Source organism: Nyctibius grandis, chromosome 26 (genome assembly GCF_013368605.1).
Source record: "Nyctibius grandis isolate bNycGra1 chromosome 26, bNycGra1.pri, whole genome shotgun sequence".
Taxonomy (NCBI): domain Eukaryota; kingdom Metazoa; phylum Chordata; class Aves; order Nyctibiiformes; family Nyctibiidae; genus Nyctibius; species Nyctibius grandis.
In genome coordinates this window covers 6957747-6975062 of record NC_090683.1, presented here as the reverse complement: position 1 = coordinate 6975062, position 17316 = coordinate 6957747, and the positions used below count along the sequence as shown (strand labels likewise).

The following is a 17316-nucleotide window of genomic DNA, read 5'->3' as shown; positions in this document are numbered from 1 at the left end:
CTGGGAGGACGCGCAGCAGCGAGTGGTGCCCCGGGGCCAGGCCTGGGCTGGGGTCTGTGCCCCCACGTCCCCTCCCTGAGTGCAGGGGGGCACAGGCAGGGCCCGGGGGGTGCCCGGGCAGCGGGGGCGGCCCGGGGGGGCGGCGCTGGGGACGTTTTCCTGGGGAAAAAGCAAAGCAAACCCGACAAATCGCACTATTTCTTTCACAGAAGGAGCTTCCTCTGGCCGGGGGTTTGCGCTCGGGTTTTAATTGCGATTTAATCCTCCGCTGGGCCGGGGGGGGCCGGGGCCGCGTCGGGGTTTTTGTAGAGAGGAGAAAATGAAAATAAAAACAAAGGCGGAGCTGACGCGGGGGCGGCGCCGGGCGCGATCGTTCTCCGTCATTTCTGCCGGAGGCGGAATCGCCGCGGGGCGCCGGGAGTGGGACCGGGACCGGGGGCTCGGGGGGGGCCGGTGCCCGCGTCCCTGCGCGGTGCCGGCAGCGGCGGTGCGCGCCCCGGGATGCTGCCGGCGGGGACCGGGGCCGTGGCCGTGGCGGTGGCCGTGGCGGTGGCGCTGCCCGCGGGGGCGGTGGCCGTGGGGACCGGGGCGCTGGCTGTGGCGGTGGCCGTGGCGGTGGCGGTGGCCGTGGCCGTGGCGCTCCCCGCCGCCCCCGCGCTGCGGCACCGCCTGTCCCGCTCCGCGCTGCTCTGCGCCGCGGGCCGGTACCGGCGGCGGCTGGAGGCGCTGGGCAGCGAGGTGCGGCGGAGCCAGGAGCGGCGGCTGCGGCGGCTGCTGCCCCCCGGCACGGCCCGCGGTGAGGGGGGGCGGCGGGGCAGGGGGCCGGGGCGCTGGGGGGGGGTCCCGGGAGTCACCCCCCCCTCACCCCGCGCCCTCTCCGGCAGGCTCGGAGGCTTTCCGGGAGCGGCAGCCCCTGGGGCAGCGCTGCCCCGACGGGGCGCCCGGGGGGCAGGTCCCCCCGCTGCGCCCCTGGGCCCTGCTCCGCGGCTGCTGGGGCACCGACCCCCCCCTGCAGGTACGGGGGCATCGGGGAGGGGAGCGGGGGCACCCGGAGGGGAGCGGGGGCACCCCACACGGGTCTGCCCCCCCTGACCCCCGCCTCTCCCGCGCAGGGGTCCCTGCTCTACCTGGACGCCCTCCACGCCGCCTTCCCGCAGGCGCTGGCCCCCCGGGGCACGGCCCTGCTCTCCTGGGTGCCCGGCCGCCCCCGTGCCCCCCCGGCGGGCTGGCCGCTGCCCACCCTGTACTGCACCCCGGCCGAGGCGGGCACCCTGCCCTCGCGGGCCGCCGCTCTGCGGGCGCAGCTGCTGTTCGCCCTGCGGGAGCGCGGCCTGTGCGTGCTGGAGGCCGGGCTGGCGGCTGAGCTGCACGACGCGCTGGCGGCCCTGCGTGCCAGCTGGCCTGAGCTGGCCCAGGACGTGGCGCTGGGCAGGCTGAGCCCCCAGCCCGGGCTGCCCGAGGGTGCGCGGGGCCGGCTGCAGGCGCTACTGGCTCCTGATGCCGCCCGGGCGGCCGAGCTCCGGGCTGAGTGTGCCCGCGGCTTCGAGGGCATCGTGCGGCGCCTGTGGCCGCGGCTGGAGGTGGTGGTGGTGGGGACGGCGCATGGCGCGGAGCAGCTCTACCGCAATGCCCTCCGCCAGGCCGACTGCGAGGGGCTGCCCTTCTACTGCCCCTTCTACCGGGCGGACGGAGGTGAGTGTCCCCCGCGCGGGGCTGTCCCCATGGCCTGCCCTGGGTGCACGGGGGGAGCTGCTGCCGCGTGGCAGCACAAACCCCCCTCGCCCCTGCAGATGTGGGTGCATCTCTGTGCCACATCCCTCCCTGGAGAGGTCTCCCTGCTCTCTGGAGCCTGCTCTGTCCTGGCACTAGTGGGGAAGGTCCCCCTCGCAGGGGGTTGAGGCCATGTGGGCAGGGACGGGGGGCTGTGGGGGGCTCTCACTGACGTGCGCTGCCCTCCGCCCAGCCCTGCTCGGTGTGAACCTGTGGCCGGAGGAGCCGGTGCCCCGGTTCCTGCTGTGCCCCGACTGGGCTTTCTGCGAGTTCCTGCCCTGCCCGGCCGAGGAGGAGCCGCAGACGGTGCTGCTGGATGAGCTCTGGGAGGGACGCGAGTACGGGCTGGTCCTGACCGCCCGGCCGGGGGAGTACAGGTGCCTCCTCCCTGCTGCGGTGGTCCGGGGGGGCTGCCTGCCCCTGCCCCGCGTGCCTGGCACCGGCCCCCCACACTCCCTCTGCCCACGCAGATGCCGTGCCGGGGAGGTGCTGAGGGTGACCGGCTTCCACAAGCAGTGTCCCGTGGTGGAGCCCGTGCGCAGGTGAGGACGCCCCGGCCCCTGCCCCTCACCTCGGGGGGCTCTGTGCCGGGCAGGGTCTGGGTGGGACAGTGCTGGCAGCACCCCCGGAATGGGGCACCCACCCCGGCCCCCCCATGCCCAGGGAGGGCCAGGCGCTGAGTGTGCGGGGGGAGAACATCCCCGAGGAGCGGTTCTGCCGGAGCCTGCGCCGCGCCGTGGGCATGTGGCCGGGCGCTCGCCTGGTCGACTACGTCTGTGTGGAGAGTGCCCTGCTGGGTGAGTCCACCCCCCTAGAGCTTCCTGAGTGCCCCCAAAAGCGCGGCCAGCGCTGCCCGGGGCTCTGCCAGCCCTCCAGCGCCCTGCTCGGCCCCGGGTCGCCTGTGCCCAGCGGGGCTGGGGGCATCTTTAACGTGCTCGTGGTGCTGCAGGCGCCTCTTCGGGGGCCTGTGCCCCCCACTACGAGGTGTTCGTGGAGCTGCGGGGCCTGCGGGACCTGTCGGAGGGGCAGCGCTACAAGGTGAGGGGGACACGGGCTCTGTTCTGGGGCGGGTCCCCTCTGCCCGCACCCTGCCCGCACCCTGCCCGCACCCTGCCCGCACCCTGCCCGCGCCCTGCCAGCCGGGCAGGCCACGCGGTGGCAGTGGTGACCCGGCAGCCCCTCCACCACCGGGTGCTTCGCTGCGGGGCTGCCGGGGGGGCTCGGGCACAGCCCGGCCCTGCCCGGGGGGCTGCAGCCGGGGTGGGACAGCGGGACAGCCGGCCCTCTCCCCGCAGCTGGACCAGTGTCTCCAGGAGGATTTCCCCATCTACAAGTCATTCCGCTTCAAGGGCAGCATTGGGCCCCTGCGCCTGCACCTGGTGGGGGCCGGGGCCTTTGCCCGGCTGCGGGAGGCGCTGGGGTCCCCCCTGCCCATGCCCAGGGTCCTGCGGGAGCAGCGGCTGCTGCAGCTCGTGCAGAGCACCGTCATCTCCTAGGGCAGCCCGGGGGGCCCGCGGCCCTCCCACCCCTGGGGTTCGCTTGGCATGTGTCCTCCTGGGGGGGAGAGGGTCTGAGTGCCTGGTGGGGGGTGTGGGGGTGAGGGTGCCCAGCCCCGGCAGGGTTGGCTGAGTGGAGCAGACGGAGCCAGGGAGCTCGGCCGTGCCCCTGCTCCGTGGCAGCGGCAGGCGCCGGGCGCTGGTGGGCACCCCGCTTGGTGCTGCCCGCGGGGATGGAGCAGGACTGGCAGCACCCCGCAGCCCTGGTCCCAGCCCTGGGCACTCACCAGCAGACCTGGCCCTTCGCGGGGCTGTTCTGGGCGCAGGGTGGCACTGCGGGTGCTCCTGTGTCACGGGGGCGGCCGGGTCCTGCCACCAGCGGCCACGGCTCGCCCTGCCCTGCTCGTGCCTTGGCAGCGCCCGCAGGCAGCTGCAGCGGAGCGGGTGCCCGTGCCTTTCCCGAGGGACACCTCGGCCAGCGCAGCCTGCAGCCGGTGTGGGGGAAACAGCGGGAGCAGGAGGAGCAGTGGAGCCTCGGGCCCGTGTGGGAGCTCGGCTCACCCCTGAGCTCCAGGTCCTGGTGGCATTTTGTCCCCTGGCAGGGACACCGCGGGCAGGGACACCGCGGGCAGGGCGCGGGGTGGCTGGTGGTGGCAGGTGCTGGCTGCCGCAGAGCAGCCCCTCCAGCAGGCTCCAGTGCTCGTCCACTGCTTTAGGAAGCAATAAGCTCCAGCAAGGGCTGCTTTAGTGTTTGAAAGAACAGAAGCAAAATAAAGGAGGATTATCTCTCAAAAATAAATAAGGGGCAGTGCTCTGGGACTGATTTTTTATACAATTATTTTTAATCCTCATTAAAGAGATTGCTTGATGACAGTCCTGACTCTGCTCTGGTGGCTGAGAAGTCGCTGTTGTTTCCTCGGGGTCCTGGGGAAGGGGCAGCCATGAATATTTACCCGGTCCAGGGCCTGGCTGGGGCTCTGGGGGCTCTGGCTGTTGGTGCCTTTGAGGCACACGTGTACCAGGGGAGGGACTGGGCCTTCCCCCTCCTGCCTGTTAAGGTTTATTTTAAGGGCTAGTGAGCCGCCGTGCTTGGGCAACCTGCTGTGCAGGCAGCTGCTGCCGGGGTGGGGGCAAGCCAGGCCGCTGGCACAGTATCCTGAGCAAGGTCCACACAAAGCATCCTCCGGGCACAGCCGAAACCTCTGCCAGGGATGGGAACCGGGCTGAGGCGCCTGCCCACATCCCCGCCGGGGAAACGCCTGGAGTAAAATCCTGCTGCACGGAGGGGAGAAGCAGCGCCTGCGGCTGGGGGTGCCTGCGGCTGGGGGGTACAGGCTTGGCAGAGGGGGGTGCCTGCATGGGCAGCGGCAGGGTGCAGGGTGCAGGGTGCAGGCTCGGTTTGGGTGCCAGGCTGCGGGTACCAGGGATGCAGGGCGTGGGCTGGGTTTGGGTGCCAGGCTGCAGGGTGCAGGCTCGTTTCGGGCCCCGGCTGCAGGGCGTGGGCTGGGCGGGGTCCCACCGGGATGGGGCGGCCGCCGGGCCCGGGTGCTGCGGCGCGGGGCGGAGGCCGGGGGGGCCCCGCAGCGGGAGGTGCCGGTGCCCGGTGCCCGTCCGCCCTCCCCGCCGCTGCAGCCCGGGGCGGGGGGGCCGCGCTGTCCCCGCCCCCGGCCCGTCCCCTCCTCCCGGCCGCGCCGCCTCCCGCCCGCTCCGCCACCGAGCCCGCAGCGGCGGCGGCGGCGGGCGCAGGCTCCGGGGGCGCCCGGGGCCCCGCGGCGGCCGCTGCCCTGAGGCCGCGGGGGATGGCGGAGGGGCCCCGGGGCGCCCCGCCGCCGGGCTCGCCCCGCCCCGCCGCGCCGCTGCCCAACGGGCCCCGCGGCGGCGGCACCGGCGGCACCGGCGGCACCGGCAGCCCCGGCTCGGGCTCGGGCAGCAGCAGCCGCGAGGACTCGGCGGAGCGGAGCCCCGCGCCCGCCGCGCCCCGGGCCAGCATCATGAAGGTGAGAGCCCCGCGCCAGCCCCCCGCCCTCCCCGCCGCGCCCCCCGAGCGGGCTCCGGTGTCCCCCGGGACCGGCGCCGCCCGGCACCTGCGCGGGGCTCGGGGGGCCGAGCCGTGCCCCCCGCGGGAGCTGCGGTCCCGGGTGGGTGCCCAGGGGCCACCCCCAGCAGGGCACGGGGTTTGCCCCCTGCCCGCGGCACCGGGCTCGCCGGGGCTGGCGCGGCATCCCCATCACCGTGGGTCCCCAAGGGCAAAGCCTGGCTCGGGCTCCGTGCGCTGCGGGGCCAGGCCTGTCCCCTTGGCACGGCCGTGGGCTGCCCCGTCCAGCCGCCGCCGTTCCCGCGGGTCCCCTGCACGGCCACACCGCTCCTGCCGTGGGGGTCGCACTGCGCATCACCCTGTCCTGCTCAGGGCACCCATGGGTGCCGGTGAGGAGACGCCTGCTCCTGGCTCCCGAGGACCTTCCTCTTCCCCACGCTCCCTCCTGTGAGGAGCTGAGCCTTGGGCCAGCTCCCGACCTGCTCCGGGCACCTCTCCAGAGCTGTGCCGTGGCCGGGCAAGGGCACCGGTGGGGCCATGGGCCAGGGAGAGTCTCTGGGGGTCTCCACGCGGGTGGGCAGCAGGTCACATTCGTGCTTTCCTGAATGAGCCCCCCTAATTGTGCTGATGCCGGCGTTGCTCTCTGACACAATAGGTCGCGTCCGCCTGGGACCCGCCTCCCCACTCCTGGCAGCCTATTTTAAGCCGGGATTGCTCCCGTGCTATTAATACCCTACACAGGGGCTGCTCTTGTGGTGCCAGCCTGGCCCTGCGCTCCTTCCCCCGGGACCCGGTCCCCTGGGCAGAGGCATCGTCCCCTCCTCAGGCAGCTGGAGGGACCCCGTGCCCCTGCCTGGGCTCCCGCTGCAAACTGTTGTGAGAGCGGCCGGGCTGGGACCCACGTGGCGATGGCGAGGAGACCTCCCGGTGCTCCCGTGCAGCCGAAGGCCGGTGCCGGCGTGCCATCTGTGCCCGGTTTCCTTGGGGACCTCGTCAGGGTCTCCTGCTCTTCCTGGGGCCGGGCAGCTCGCCGCCCCGCTGCTCCCCACCCAGGGACTGGCCATGGCACCGTGGGCTGGAGGCGAGCCCCTCGCTTGCCCCTGGGCTGGGTGCATCCCCCCGCCTGGAGAGAGAGGGGTGGTGGCAGGGAGGGTCCGTGGGGACCCCCAGCAGGTTGGGTCCCCAGCAGGACCCGGGGAGCAGCTGCCCGACCCCGAATGCCTGGGGGAGGCCAAGGCTGTTCCTGTGCTGTGGGGTCTGTGGCAGCGTCGCTGCTCCCCTCACGGTGCGGGGTGGGAGTCAGGGGCTGCGCCCGCAGCTCGGCTGCGGTGCCAGTGCGGGGGCTGCGGGGCCGGGAGGGGGCCCGGTGCCACGAGCCCGGCTACAGCTCGGGGCGAGGGCACGAACGAGCCGCGAGCAGCGGGGCAGTGGGCCAGGCAGGGGCTGGCGGCTGATGAAGTGGAGGCACGTGTGGGAAGAGCTGCCGGCTCTGTTATTTTTTGGGATTTCCAGAAAAGGCTGGAGGAGTGAATGTGAAAGTGAGAACTGGCGGCGGTGCTGGGGCCGGGGGAGCCCGGGACAGGCCGTGCGGGGTGGCAGCAGAGCTGGCCGTGGGCAGCGATGGGGAGGCTGGCATCGCCCTGGCTAGAGGACCTGCTCCCTGCTTTCTTCCCAGGCTGGGAGCGGAGCGTGCTGGAGGTGCGGTGGGCTGGGAGGATGCTGGAGTGGGACTGGGGGGTGCTGGATTTGTTCCTCCCTGCTGCAGGAGGTGACCCTTCCCCAGCACCCCGCTGTCCTGTCCCCTGCATGGGCCCCTTCCCCGTCCTGTGCCAGCCCCGGTAGCTGTGCGGTGCCTCTGCACGGGGCTCCGGCTCCACGGCCCCTCGCTGGGTAGCGGCAGCTGGTGCTGGGAGAGTGGATGTGTCACTCGCTGTCGTCTTGGCAGGGAACAAACGAAGGTAGAAAAGCCCTGGCTGTGCCGGGCCTCCCACTGCCTCCGCTCTGGTGCTGCCAGCTGCTGCCCGCTGCCCGCATCCCTGCTCGCGCTGCCCAGCCCGGGATGGGGCAGGGGGAAGAGCTGGGACCTGGGGAAACCGGCTGCGGGTGAGGCACGTCACAGCCAGGCTGGGGAACGGCCCCGTCCCCTGGGTGAAACGTGGCCCTGCTGCACGCCCCACGGCTGGGCGAGGGGCACCGCTGCCAGGGGGGCAGCCCGGCTCCCCCGGCTGGGCAGCAGAGCCGCGGTCGGGCCGAGATGCCTCAGCCCCGGAGGCTTTCGGTTCCTCTGTCTCCTGCTGTCACGAGCTGCTGCGCGGCGGGGACCCCCCGGCCGGGCCTCGGGGGATAACGGGAAGGGAGGGGCGGCCGACGGGCCCTTCCCCAGCCCCAGCTTGGGAGCGGGTTGCTGGCCGGGTAACGGCGGGGTCATGTGGCGGCCGAGATTAGAGCTGCCGCGCTTGCCAGGGCACTAATCGCAGGAGGTAATTGGCTAAGAGGTGCTTAGCACACGCTGCGGAACTGGGCAGAGTGCGGGCAGCTGGGTTCGGACGTGCCCTCCGTGCCCAGCCAGATGCCCGTGGTTGTTGTCGGCGCTGTGATGGGCATCGCAGTTGGTGCATCTTCCCCAGAGCTGGGCTGTGTGGGTGTGACGTGTGGCAGCGCTCGCAAGAGCCCTGCCTGCTCGCTGCCAGCTTGGGGCACAGCGTGCCGGGTGCCCTGCCCCGTGGCCGGGGATGCTCCACGCTCCCGTGGCCGTGGGTGCCGTGTCCTCCTGCCTCCTTATCGCCTTGCTGAGCTCTGTGGCCACGGCTGCCTGCGCCTGGCAGAGCGCTCAGGGGGGTCGGGGTGTCCCTGGGGTCCCCGCCTGGGCAGCGCCTGTGCCATGGGCTGCTGGGCAGCAGCGGCTCTTCCCCTCCGGTCCCTGGGCCAGGGTGTGAAGCCGGGGGGGTGGCTGTGGGCAGGAGGCCCCACGCGGCCTCTGCCACCGGCTCGCTGGGCACAAACGCGGGGGGCACGGCGCCCGCCGAGGTTCACCTGCGTGGGCAGGGAGGGCAGAGCCCCTCTGCCGCGGGCGCGCTCGGGCCGGTGCCACGCAGCTGCACCCCAGAGCGCTGCAGCAGCCACCCCTTGCCCGAGCCGGGGGGCACGGGGGGCTGCGGGGGGGCGTTCAGGCACTCGCCCTGGGCCGGGGGCGGGCGGGTCGGGCCGGCTGCGGTGGGCGCGGGCGGCGGCGGGTCCCGGGGTGCCGCGGGGCCCCCGCCCCTGTTTCCTTTCCGGAGGAGTTTCCTGTTTGCAGCTGCGGGGCCGGTGCGGAGCCGCCCGGGGTGGGTGCGCCGGGGCGGGGAGCGGGGGGTCCTGCCCGGGGGGGGGGGGGGGGGGGGGGGCTGCTCCCCGGTACCGGCCGTGCCCCGGGGGGTGGGGGCCGGGGCTGGCCGGGGTCCTGCACCCTGGCACGGCGGCCCCGGCAGCCTGGTGGGGGGCGTCCCGGGTGGATGGTGGGGTCCGGGGGATGCCGGTGCATCACCCCCCCGCCCAGCCCTGCCCCTCTCCCCGGGCCCGGGGGGCTGGGAGCCGGCTGAGCAGGGGACCCCCCGTCCCGGGGCCGGCTGGCCCGGAGGCAGCGTCCTGGCACTCAGCCACCTCCCTGGAGCGCTCTGGCAGTGAGAGGATGCCAACAGCTCCTGCACCCGAACGGGGGGACGCAGCCTCTTCGCCCCCAACCCGGCCAGCTGGGCAGGACCTGCCTGTGCCAGACACCACCAGATTGGCGGTGACTCTCACTATAATCTTGAAGAAGTGGATTAAATCTCCTCCTGCTGCACTACTTAATGAGATCCATCCCATAATATGCTCTGGCCCTGCTGTTGCCCCTCGTCCCCAGCTCCCTCCAGCCCGGTGGCAGCAGGGCCCCCCCCTTCCCCGCCGAGGGGCAGAGCACGGGCGTGGGGTGCAGGCAGCAGACAGCCCGTCCCCCCCGTGACCCCCCCGCAGCAGCAGCCGCCACAGGCTCTGCGGGACAGAGGGGAAGGGCTGGGGGGCCGTGGTGTGTGCCCCTCCGCAGGGACGGGGCTGCTGTGGGCACAGGCTGGTCCTACTGGGAGCCTGTTTTCCTCCAGTGTCCCCAGGCTGGGGACACAGGGACCGTGCCGGGCTGCCTGTGCGTGGCCGTGCCTCCGAGGGCGAGCGGTGGGGAAGGATCCGGCTCAGGGCCAGGAGCAGGAAGGAAGGAAGGAAGGAAAGGGGAGTTAAAATAAGCCAGGCAGTGAGCCGTGGGGGAGGCCAGGGCTGGAGCCGGCTCCCAGCTGCCGGGGAGAGGGTCGGACTGGGGCAGATGGGGCTTCACGTGGCGCTGGGGCACCCCGGGGTGCTGCGCTGTGCATCGGGGCCGGGGTGGGAGGGCGTGCGGCAGGAGGGTGCCAGGAGCTGGCGGGGTGCGTGCTGCCTGCCCTGTCCCTGACGGCTCTGCCCCCTTCTCCCGCCCTGGCAGGATGGCTCCCGGCAGCGGCCGCCGCAGAAGAAGAAGACGGTGTCCTTCAGCACCATGCCCAACGACCGCAAGCTCAACAGCACGGCTGCCTGCATCTCCTTCATGCTGGAGGGCTGCGAGCTGAAGAAGGTGCGCTCCAACTCCCGCATGTACAGCCGCTTCTTCGTGCTGGATGCCGACATGCGCTCCGTGCGCTGGGAGCCCTCCAAGAAGGACTTGGAGAAGGCCAAGATTGAGATCAAGTCGGTCAAAGAGGTGCGGGTGGGCAAGAAGACGCCCATCCTGCGCAGCAATGGCCTCTCCGACCAGTTCCCAGACGAGTGCGCCTTCTCCATCATCTACGGAGACAACTACGAGTCCCTGGACCTGGTGGCCAGCTCAGCCGACGTGGTGAGCGCCTGGGTGATGGGGCTGCGGTACCTGGTGTCCTACGGGAAGCACACCCCCGAGGCGCCCGGGACCAGCCACCCCAGCCTCCGCACCTCCTGGATCTCCTCCGTCTTCGACCTCGCCGACCTGGAGAAGTCTGGCCGCATCCCCGTGTCCCGGGCCGTGCAGCTGATCAAGGCGCTCAACCCAGGCATGAAGACCTCCACCATCGAGCTGAAGTTCAAGGAGCTGCAGAAAGCCAGCGAGCGTCCCGGCGCGGAGGTGGCCTGCGACCTCTTCGTGGAGGCGTACTGCGAGCTCTGCACCCGCCCCGAGATCTTCTTCTTGCTGGTGCAGTTCTCCAGCAACAAGGAGTACCTGGGCCTGAAGGACCTGCTGATGTTCCTGGAGGTGGAGCAGGGCATGGAGGGGGTGACGGAGGAGAAGTGCTTGGAGATCGTCAGCAAGTACGAGCCCTCCAAGGAGGGCCGGGAGAAGGGCTACCTGGCCATCGACGGCTTCACGCGCTACCTGCTCTCCGCCGACTGCTCCATCTTCGACCCGCAGCACCGCAAGGTGTGCCAGGACATGGCGCAGCCCCTCTCCCACTACTACATCAGCTCTGCCCACAGCGCCTGCCCGCTGGAGGACAACTTCTGGGGCCACTCGGACATCAGCGGCTACATCAGCGCCCTGGGCCTGGGCTGCCGCAGCATCGAGCTGGTGCTGTGGGACGGCCCCGAGGGCGAGCCCGTGGTCTACACCAGCCCCTCGGCCTCCTCCTGCGTGCCCTTCCGCACCGTGGTGGGGCTCATCGAGCAGCACGCCTTCGCCGCCTCTGCCTACCCGCTCATCCTCTGCCTGGCGGTGCGGTGCTCGGCCCCCCAGCAGCGCCTGGCCGCCCAGTGCCTGCGCAAGACGCTGGGGGAGAAGCTGTACCTGGAGCCCCCCAACCCCGCCGCGTCCTACCTGCCCTCCCCGGAGCAGCTCAAGGGCCGCATCCTCATCAAGGGCAAGAAGCTGCCGCCCGGCTGCGAGGACAGCGAGGGGGACATGTCGGACGAGGAGGAGGGCTGGGAGCCGCGGCTGGGCCAGGGGGACCGGGAGGTGCCGGAGGGAGGTGGCCCGCGGCGGGTGCGCCTCAGCCGGGAGCTCTCGGAGCTGGTGAGCCTCTGCCAGGCCGTCCCCTTCCAGGACTTTGAGAGCTCGCGGCGCGGGCAGCGCTACTGGGAGATGTGCTCCTTCAGCGAGGTGGAGGCGGGACGCTTCGCCAACGAGTGCCCAGCCGAGCTGGTGAGCTACAACAAGCGGTTCCTCTCCCGCGTCTACCCCAGTCCCATGCGCATCGACGCCAGCAACATGAACCCCCAGGACTTCTGGAAGTGCGGCTGCCAGATGGTGGCCATGAACTACCAGACGCCGGGGCTCATGATGGACCTGAACGCGGGCTGGTTCCGGCAGAACGGGGCCTGCGGCTACGTCCTCCGCCCGGCCATCATGCGGGAGGAGGTCTCCTACTTCAGTGCCAACGCCAAGGACTCCTTGCCCGGGGTGCCCGCCCAGCTCCTGCACCTCAAGGTCATCAGCGGGCAGAACCTGCCCAAGCCCAAGGGCTCGGGGGCCAAGGGGGAGGTGGTGGAGCCCTACGTCTGCGCCGAGATCCACGGCATCCCGGCCGACTGCGCCGAGCACCGCACCAAGACGGCCCTGCAGAGCGGGGACAACCCCGTCTTCGACGAGAGCCTGGAGTTCCAGATCAACCTGCCGGAGCTGGCTGTCCTGCGCTTCGTCGTGCTGGACGACGACTACATTGGGGACGAGTTCATCGCCCAGTACACCATCCCCTTCGAGTGCCTGCAGCCCGGCTACCGCCACGTCCCCCTCCAGTCCCTGGCTGGGGAGCCCCTGCCCCACGCCACCCTCTTCGTGCACGTGGCCATCACCGACCGCCGCGGCGGGGGCAAGGGGCACCGCCGGGGGCTGGCGGGGCGCCGGGGCCGCCGCGTGCGGGAGTACACCTCCACCAAGGCCACTGGCATCAAGGCCATCGACGAGGTCTTCCGGACGGCCACCCAGCCGCTGCGGGAGGCCACCGACCTGCGGGAGAACGTGCAGGTACGGACCCTGCGGAGGCACCGGGGGACCTGGCTTGTGCGGGGGGTACGGGGCTGGACCCCAGACGTCCCCCCTCTTCCTGGCTCTGGTGGGGCTGGGGGCTGCGGGTGAGGAGCCTCATCGGGAGCAGAGGGCTGGGGGAAATGGGGCCGTTGCCAGCCAGGGTCTCCTGGGGGCCCTCCCGGGCTGAGCCCCTGACGCCTGTCTCTGCCCGCAGAACGCGCTGGTCTCCTTCAAGGAGCTGTGTGGGCTGACGCCCGCCGCCAGCATGAAGCAGTGCATCCTGACGGTGGCCGCGTGGCTGCTGCACAGCGACAGCGCACCCAGCGTCACCCTCAACCTGGCAGAGCAGTACCCCCCCATGGAGGCCCAGGGCCCCATCCCGGACCTGCTGCGCAAGGTCCTCACCGCCTACGAGACGGTAAGCGGCACCCAGACCACCGCCCTGCCCAGGACGGGGGACCCCGAAGGGGGGTGTGTGGGGGGCTGCCCAGGAGGAGTCGTGTCAAGACACGGGCTCGCCCAGCTCGGTGTGAGCCCTGGGACCCTGTGGCCCCCGTGCCAGGGCCGGCTGTGGGGCGTCCTGCGGTCCCGCCTGGTGGGAGAAATCCCGTTACCGGCCACAGCCGGGGCCGCTTCCTTCCTTTGTGTTGGAGGGGGACGTGGCCGCTGGCCAGGCACTGGTCACACCGCACCTGGCTGCACGCAGCAGGGTGAGGGGGGGCCAGACCCCGGCCACCGTGCTGGGGCGAGGGGCAGCCCCTGCCCGAGCCCCTTCTCCCCCTCCGCTCTGCCGGGGTGAGTGGGGCCGGGGGCTGCCCAGCTCCTCACGCCGCCCCTCTCCCCAGATGATCCAGACCAGCCGGACGCTGATCGAGTCGGCCGACGCCGTGCACGGGAAGCTGATCCAGGCGCAGCAGGCAGGTGGGTCCCGGGAGGGCCCCGGCGCTGCTCCGTGCCGCAGACCCAGGCACATCCCTGGGGGTCCGGGCGCGGGGGGTGCCGTGCCTCTGCGCTGGGCTGGGGGCACATGTCCCCACAGCGCTCGGTTCAGGGGGTCTGGCACCAGGCTCTGGACCCGGAGCCAAGCGTGACGGCGTTTTTGGCGCGGTGAGGACGAGGGGTGCATGCCTGCACCCCGGGCGGGCGCGTGCCGGGGCTGGCCGGCCGTGGGAGGGTGATTTCCACCCGGAGCCCTGCGGTTTTCCCACGTCCCGGCTGCCTGGTGCCGGGTGCCGCCAGGGTGCGGGGCCGCCCGTGCCAGGGCAGAATGCTGGGCGGGAGGGAGAGGAGGGGAGCGGAGGAGGCTGATGAGGAAGCAGGGAAGAGTCATTAGCTGCCAAATGGCAGAATATAATTAGCACCAGAAATAACAGGCTGGGGCTGACGGCAGAAGTGACAACTGAATGTTACGGCTCCCAAGACACACAGCTGAACCCACACGGGCAGGAGCTGCTGGGCCCTGGAGGCGGTGGCAGGCAGCAGCTTGGGGGGCTGCAGCCCCCAGCCCCGTGCCCGGGGTGCCGCCTGTCCCCACTTTCACCCCGGCTGGGCTGCGGCCGAGCCCCCGCAGTGCTGGCACGGCCCGTGCCCGGCTGGTGGGTGCTGCGGGGTGCGGGGGGGTGCCGCTGCGGGCGGGGGCGCGGGGCTGGGGGCGCGGTGACTGACAGCGTGGGGGCGAGCGTGGGAGTCGCGCGTGGGCCCGGAGCCGGCGCTGCGTCAGGAGCCGTAAATATCGCACCCGCTCATGGGGACGTCACGCGGTGCGGGGGCTCGTGCTGTGGCGGGGGGGACCGGTGGCCCCCTCCGAGCCCCCCGTGCCGGGCGAAGGGCATCCCTCCAGCTCTGTCCCCGTCGGTGGCGGCGGTGGCCGTCCCCGTGGCCCCGTGCCCGCTGAGCCCCGCTCCCGTCGGCGCAGGCATGGACTTCCACAAGGAGCTGCACCGTGCCGAGGCCAAGGAGGGGCTGCGCGGCCGCAAGCTGCAGAAGGCCCTCGAGAGCTTCGCCTGGAACATCACCGTCCTGAAGGTGAGGGGCGAGGGCTGCGCGGGACCCTCCCCGCCGGGGGGGCTCCGTGGGCGCCGGGGGTGGCACAGACCCTTCCCCGGGCAGCCCGCGCCCCACGGTGCCCCCGCCGCCGTCTCCCCGCGCAGGGCCAGGCTGACCTCCTCAAGCACGCCAAGGCGGAGGCGCTGGACAACCTCTGGCAGATCCACAACGCGGGGCAGGCCTGCGGCATCGGCAGGAACGGCTCGGCCTCGCCGGAGCCCCCCCGGCTGCACGCCCCGCTGGAGCCCATCCCCGAGACGGAAGGAGTTGGCAACGCGGCGTCCTGCTGACCCCGGCCTGGGGCTCGGGGGCCCGGACTGAGCACCCCCCCAGTCACAGGGGCCAGGACTGGGGAGCCCCAGCCTGCCCGCAGGCTCAGCGTGCCGGAGGGACGCGTGCGGGGCTGGGTGCCCACGCTCTGCCGTGCCGAGGGGCAGCGGCGGGGCCCAGCACGGAGGTTGGGGAGGGGGATCCCTCTCCCCGAGCCCCCGGGGCCTCATCCATCCCCCCCATCTGCTTCTGGAGCGAGTGCCCTGCGGCGGGGCCAGCGGGGATGCTGCAGCCCGGTGCCCTGTGCGTGCTCCCCCGCCTGCTGCTCTGGGCTCCTTGCAAAGGCAGCCCCGGCTCTGGGCTCCTGCCCCTGTCCGGGGCCGCAGGTTTTGCCTTTGCCAGCCCTGGGAAAACCTGCCTGGTGGGAAGGGTCCTGGCTGGTCCCTGTCCCCTCTCTGTAGGGCAGCGGGTCCCTTTCCCTGGCGTCCCTGGGCTCCCCGCAGTGATGGGCTGGGGGGCTCTGGGGTGCAGGGGCTGGGGGGCCGCTGCAGACCACCCTGGGCAGCAGATGCAGCTCCCAGCATCAGGGAAACATCAGGGCTCACCCCCGCCAGGGCGAGGGGCTCCCGGGTGCGGGCCATGAGCGAGGGGCGGTCTGGGGTCGGACTGGGGCTGCGAAGCGTTATAAAGAGTGTGAGACCCACCGTGGTGCCCCGCTGCTCCCTCTGCGTGCCTGGCACGGGGCCACGGCGGGACGGGGACAGCAGAGGGGATGGAGGGTGGCACTGGGGACAGGGGTGCTGGCGGCACCATCCCTCCCCTGGCACCAGCTGAGCACAGGGTGACGTCTCCCCATGTCACGGGGACGTACGGCTGCCTGCACCCCTTTGTTCGGGAAGGTAATTAGCCTAATGGGGCCACGAGGAGCAGACCTGTGTGCTGCCGCTGTCAGGGGTGGGCCGGCGCCTCCCCAGCGCTGACCTTCAGCCCCTTTGTGCCGGCTGGGCCGCGGGGCCTGCGGGCAATTACAGCCTCATTAGTGCCACACGCCCCGGCCACGGCGCCCGGCTGGTGACCACCTGCACAATGAGGAGCTGCAAATGAGGGGAAAGGCCTGGCCGGTCTCCGAGCTACCGGCCACGGCGCGCCCGCGTCTCCCAGAGACCGGCCGCTCCCGCCTGGCCCCGGTGGTATTTTTGGCAGCACTATTGTGCCAGGCCCTATAAAGCGGCAGCTGCCGCGGGGACGCGGGGCACGGGGCTCTCGGCTGCCAGCGGGACATGCCCCAGCACCACTCGGCCACCTGAAGACCCCAGGGAAGATGGAGGTGCCCAACGCCAAGGTGGGGCCGGGGCACTGCAGCCCGCGGAGCTGGGAGGGCAGTGACGGGGGGGAGGCCGGGATGTGGGGCTGGTCTGGGGGTGAGGGAGGGCAAGCCCCAAGCATGTGGCTCCTCCTCAGGGCTCCCTGACCGTGGCCAGCAGCAATCAGGGGGCTCAGGGGCAGCACTCCCAGCTCCTCTGGGTGCGCGGTGCTGGCTGTGCCCTGCGGTGCTGCAGGGCAATGCTCTGGGTGCACCCGGGTGCGGGGCTGGGCCCCCGCGGCAGTGGGGACAAGCAGGCAGCTGCCGTGACCGGGGCGGACGGGAGCTGTGTCACCGATGGGGCATGGCAGCAGGACTCGGGGGCAGCCCTGGGGCTGTGCAGCCCCCCCGCTCCGGCACTGCCAGCTGCCCTAACGCTGCCCGTCGCTCCGGCAGCTCCAGCGAGCCGCCTGCCTCCTGCTCCTGCTCCTGCTCTGCTCCCTGACCGCTGCCCGGCAGAGCCTGCCCGAGTGCTGCCAGCAGAAGACCTGCTCCTGCCGCGTCTACGACCTCCTGCACGGCATGGGCAACCACGCCGCCGGCATCCTCACGCTGGGCAAGAGGAAGAGCGTCCCGCCGGCCTTCCAGAGCCGGCTCTACCGCCTGCTGCACGGCTCCGGCAACCACGCCGCGGGCATCCTCACCATGGGCAAGCGCGGGGAGCGCCCCGGCACAGCCTGCCACGGCACTTCAGGCTGCCCCGTGAGTATGGATGCCCAGCCAACACCGGCCCTGCGGGGCACTGATGCCAGCCGTGCCAGCGCCGGGGAGTGCCAGGGACACGCGGGGCAGGACCTGTCCAAGAGCCAGGCCCAGGGAGCTCCGAAGAGCTTTTACTGAGAGGGGTGGGGGCAGCGGGCACAGGGAGGGGATCCCTGGGGGGACAGACCCCCGGGCCCCCTGCCCAGCGCTCGGTGTAAATAACACTTTTACGTACCTCCTCCTGCCCCGCCGAGCCTGCCCAGCGCACCGCTGGCCTTTTACAATAAACGGTAGCCTGACGTTACCCGGCTCTGCCTTTTCCCTGGGGAGGGGCTGGGAGGGCACAGCTGTGCACGGGGGCACCCAGCGAGGCTGGTGCCTCCCTCTGGGAGTGCGTGTGGGCCCAGCTGGGTGGGCGCAGGACCAGAACTGGGGAGAACCGTGTCTCAGCCAGGCTGCCTGGGAGCAGGGGGTGTTTGTGAAGCTCCGGCTGGGTGCTGCCACCCCTGGGTGCCCCTCGGGAGTCCCACAGGGCACAGCCTTGCCCCGCAGCCCCCGGCAGAGCTGGAGCTGGTGTCCCGCAGCGGGTGCCCCCGGGCACGCCGGGTCCTGCCCCTCCCGCAGCCTCCACGGACCCCGGGACGACCGGTGCCTCCCGGTG

The 17316-nt window shown here is 72.3% G+C and overlaps 3 protein-coding genes across 3 annotated transcripts; all 3 read left to right on the top strand.

The window, feature by feature from the left end:
• The first annotated feature begins 501 nt into the window (after positions 1-501).
• GHDC (GH3 domain containing) lies at positions 502-4139 on the top strand. The gene is made up of 8 exons (XM_068419044.1): positions 502-796; positions 885-1015; positions 1113-1692; positions 1964-2147; positions 2241-2312; positions 2434-2567; positions 2720-2808; positions 3066-4139. The coding sequence occupies exons 1-8, from the start codon at positions 502-504 to the stop codon at positions 3264-3266; spliced, it is 1686 nt and encodes a 561-aa protein (XP_068275145.1). The 3' UTR covers positions 3267-4139.
• Positions 4140-5065: 926 nt separating this feature from the next.
• On the top strand, positions 5066-16426 carry LOC137673602 (inactive phospholipase C-like protein 2). The gene is made up of 6 exons (XM_068418503.1): positions 5066-5263; positions 9788-12271; positions 12489-12692; positions 13120-13195; positions 14190-14299; positions 14425-16426. Exons 1-6 carry the CDS (start codon positions 5066-5068, stop codon positions 14608-14610), a joined length of 3258 nt encoding a protein of 1085 aa, XP_068274604.1. The 3' UTR covers positions 14611-16426.
• HCRT (hypocretin neuropeptide precursor) lies at positions 16332-16959 on the top strand (the record flags this gene model as incomplete). The annotated part of the gene is made up of 1 exon (XM_068419043.1): positions 16332-16959. A coding segment is annotated over one exon (462 nt), but the record flags the coding sequence as incomplete, so codon positions are not given.
• Between the last annotated feature and the right edge of the window lie 357 nt (positions 16960-17316).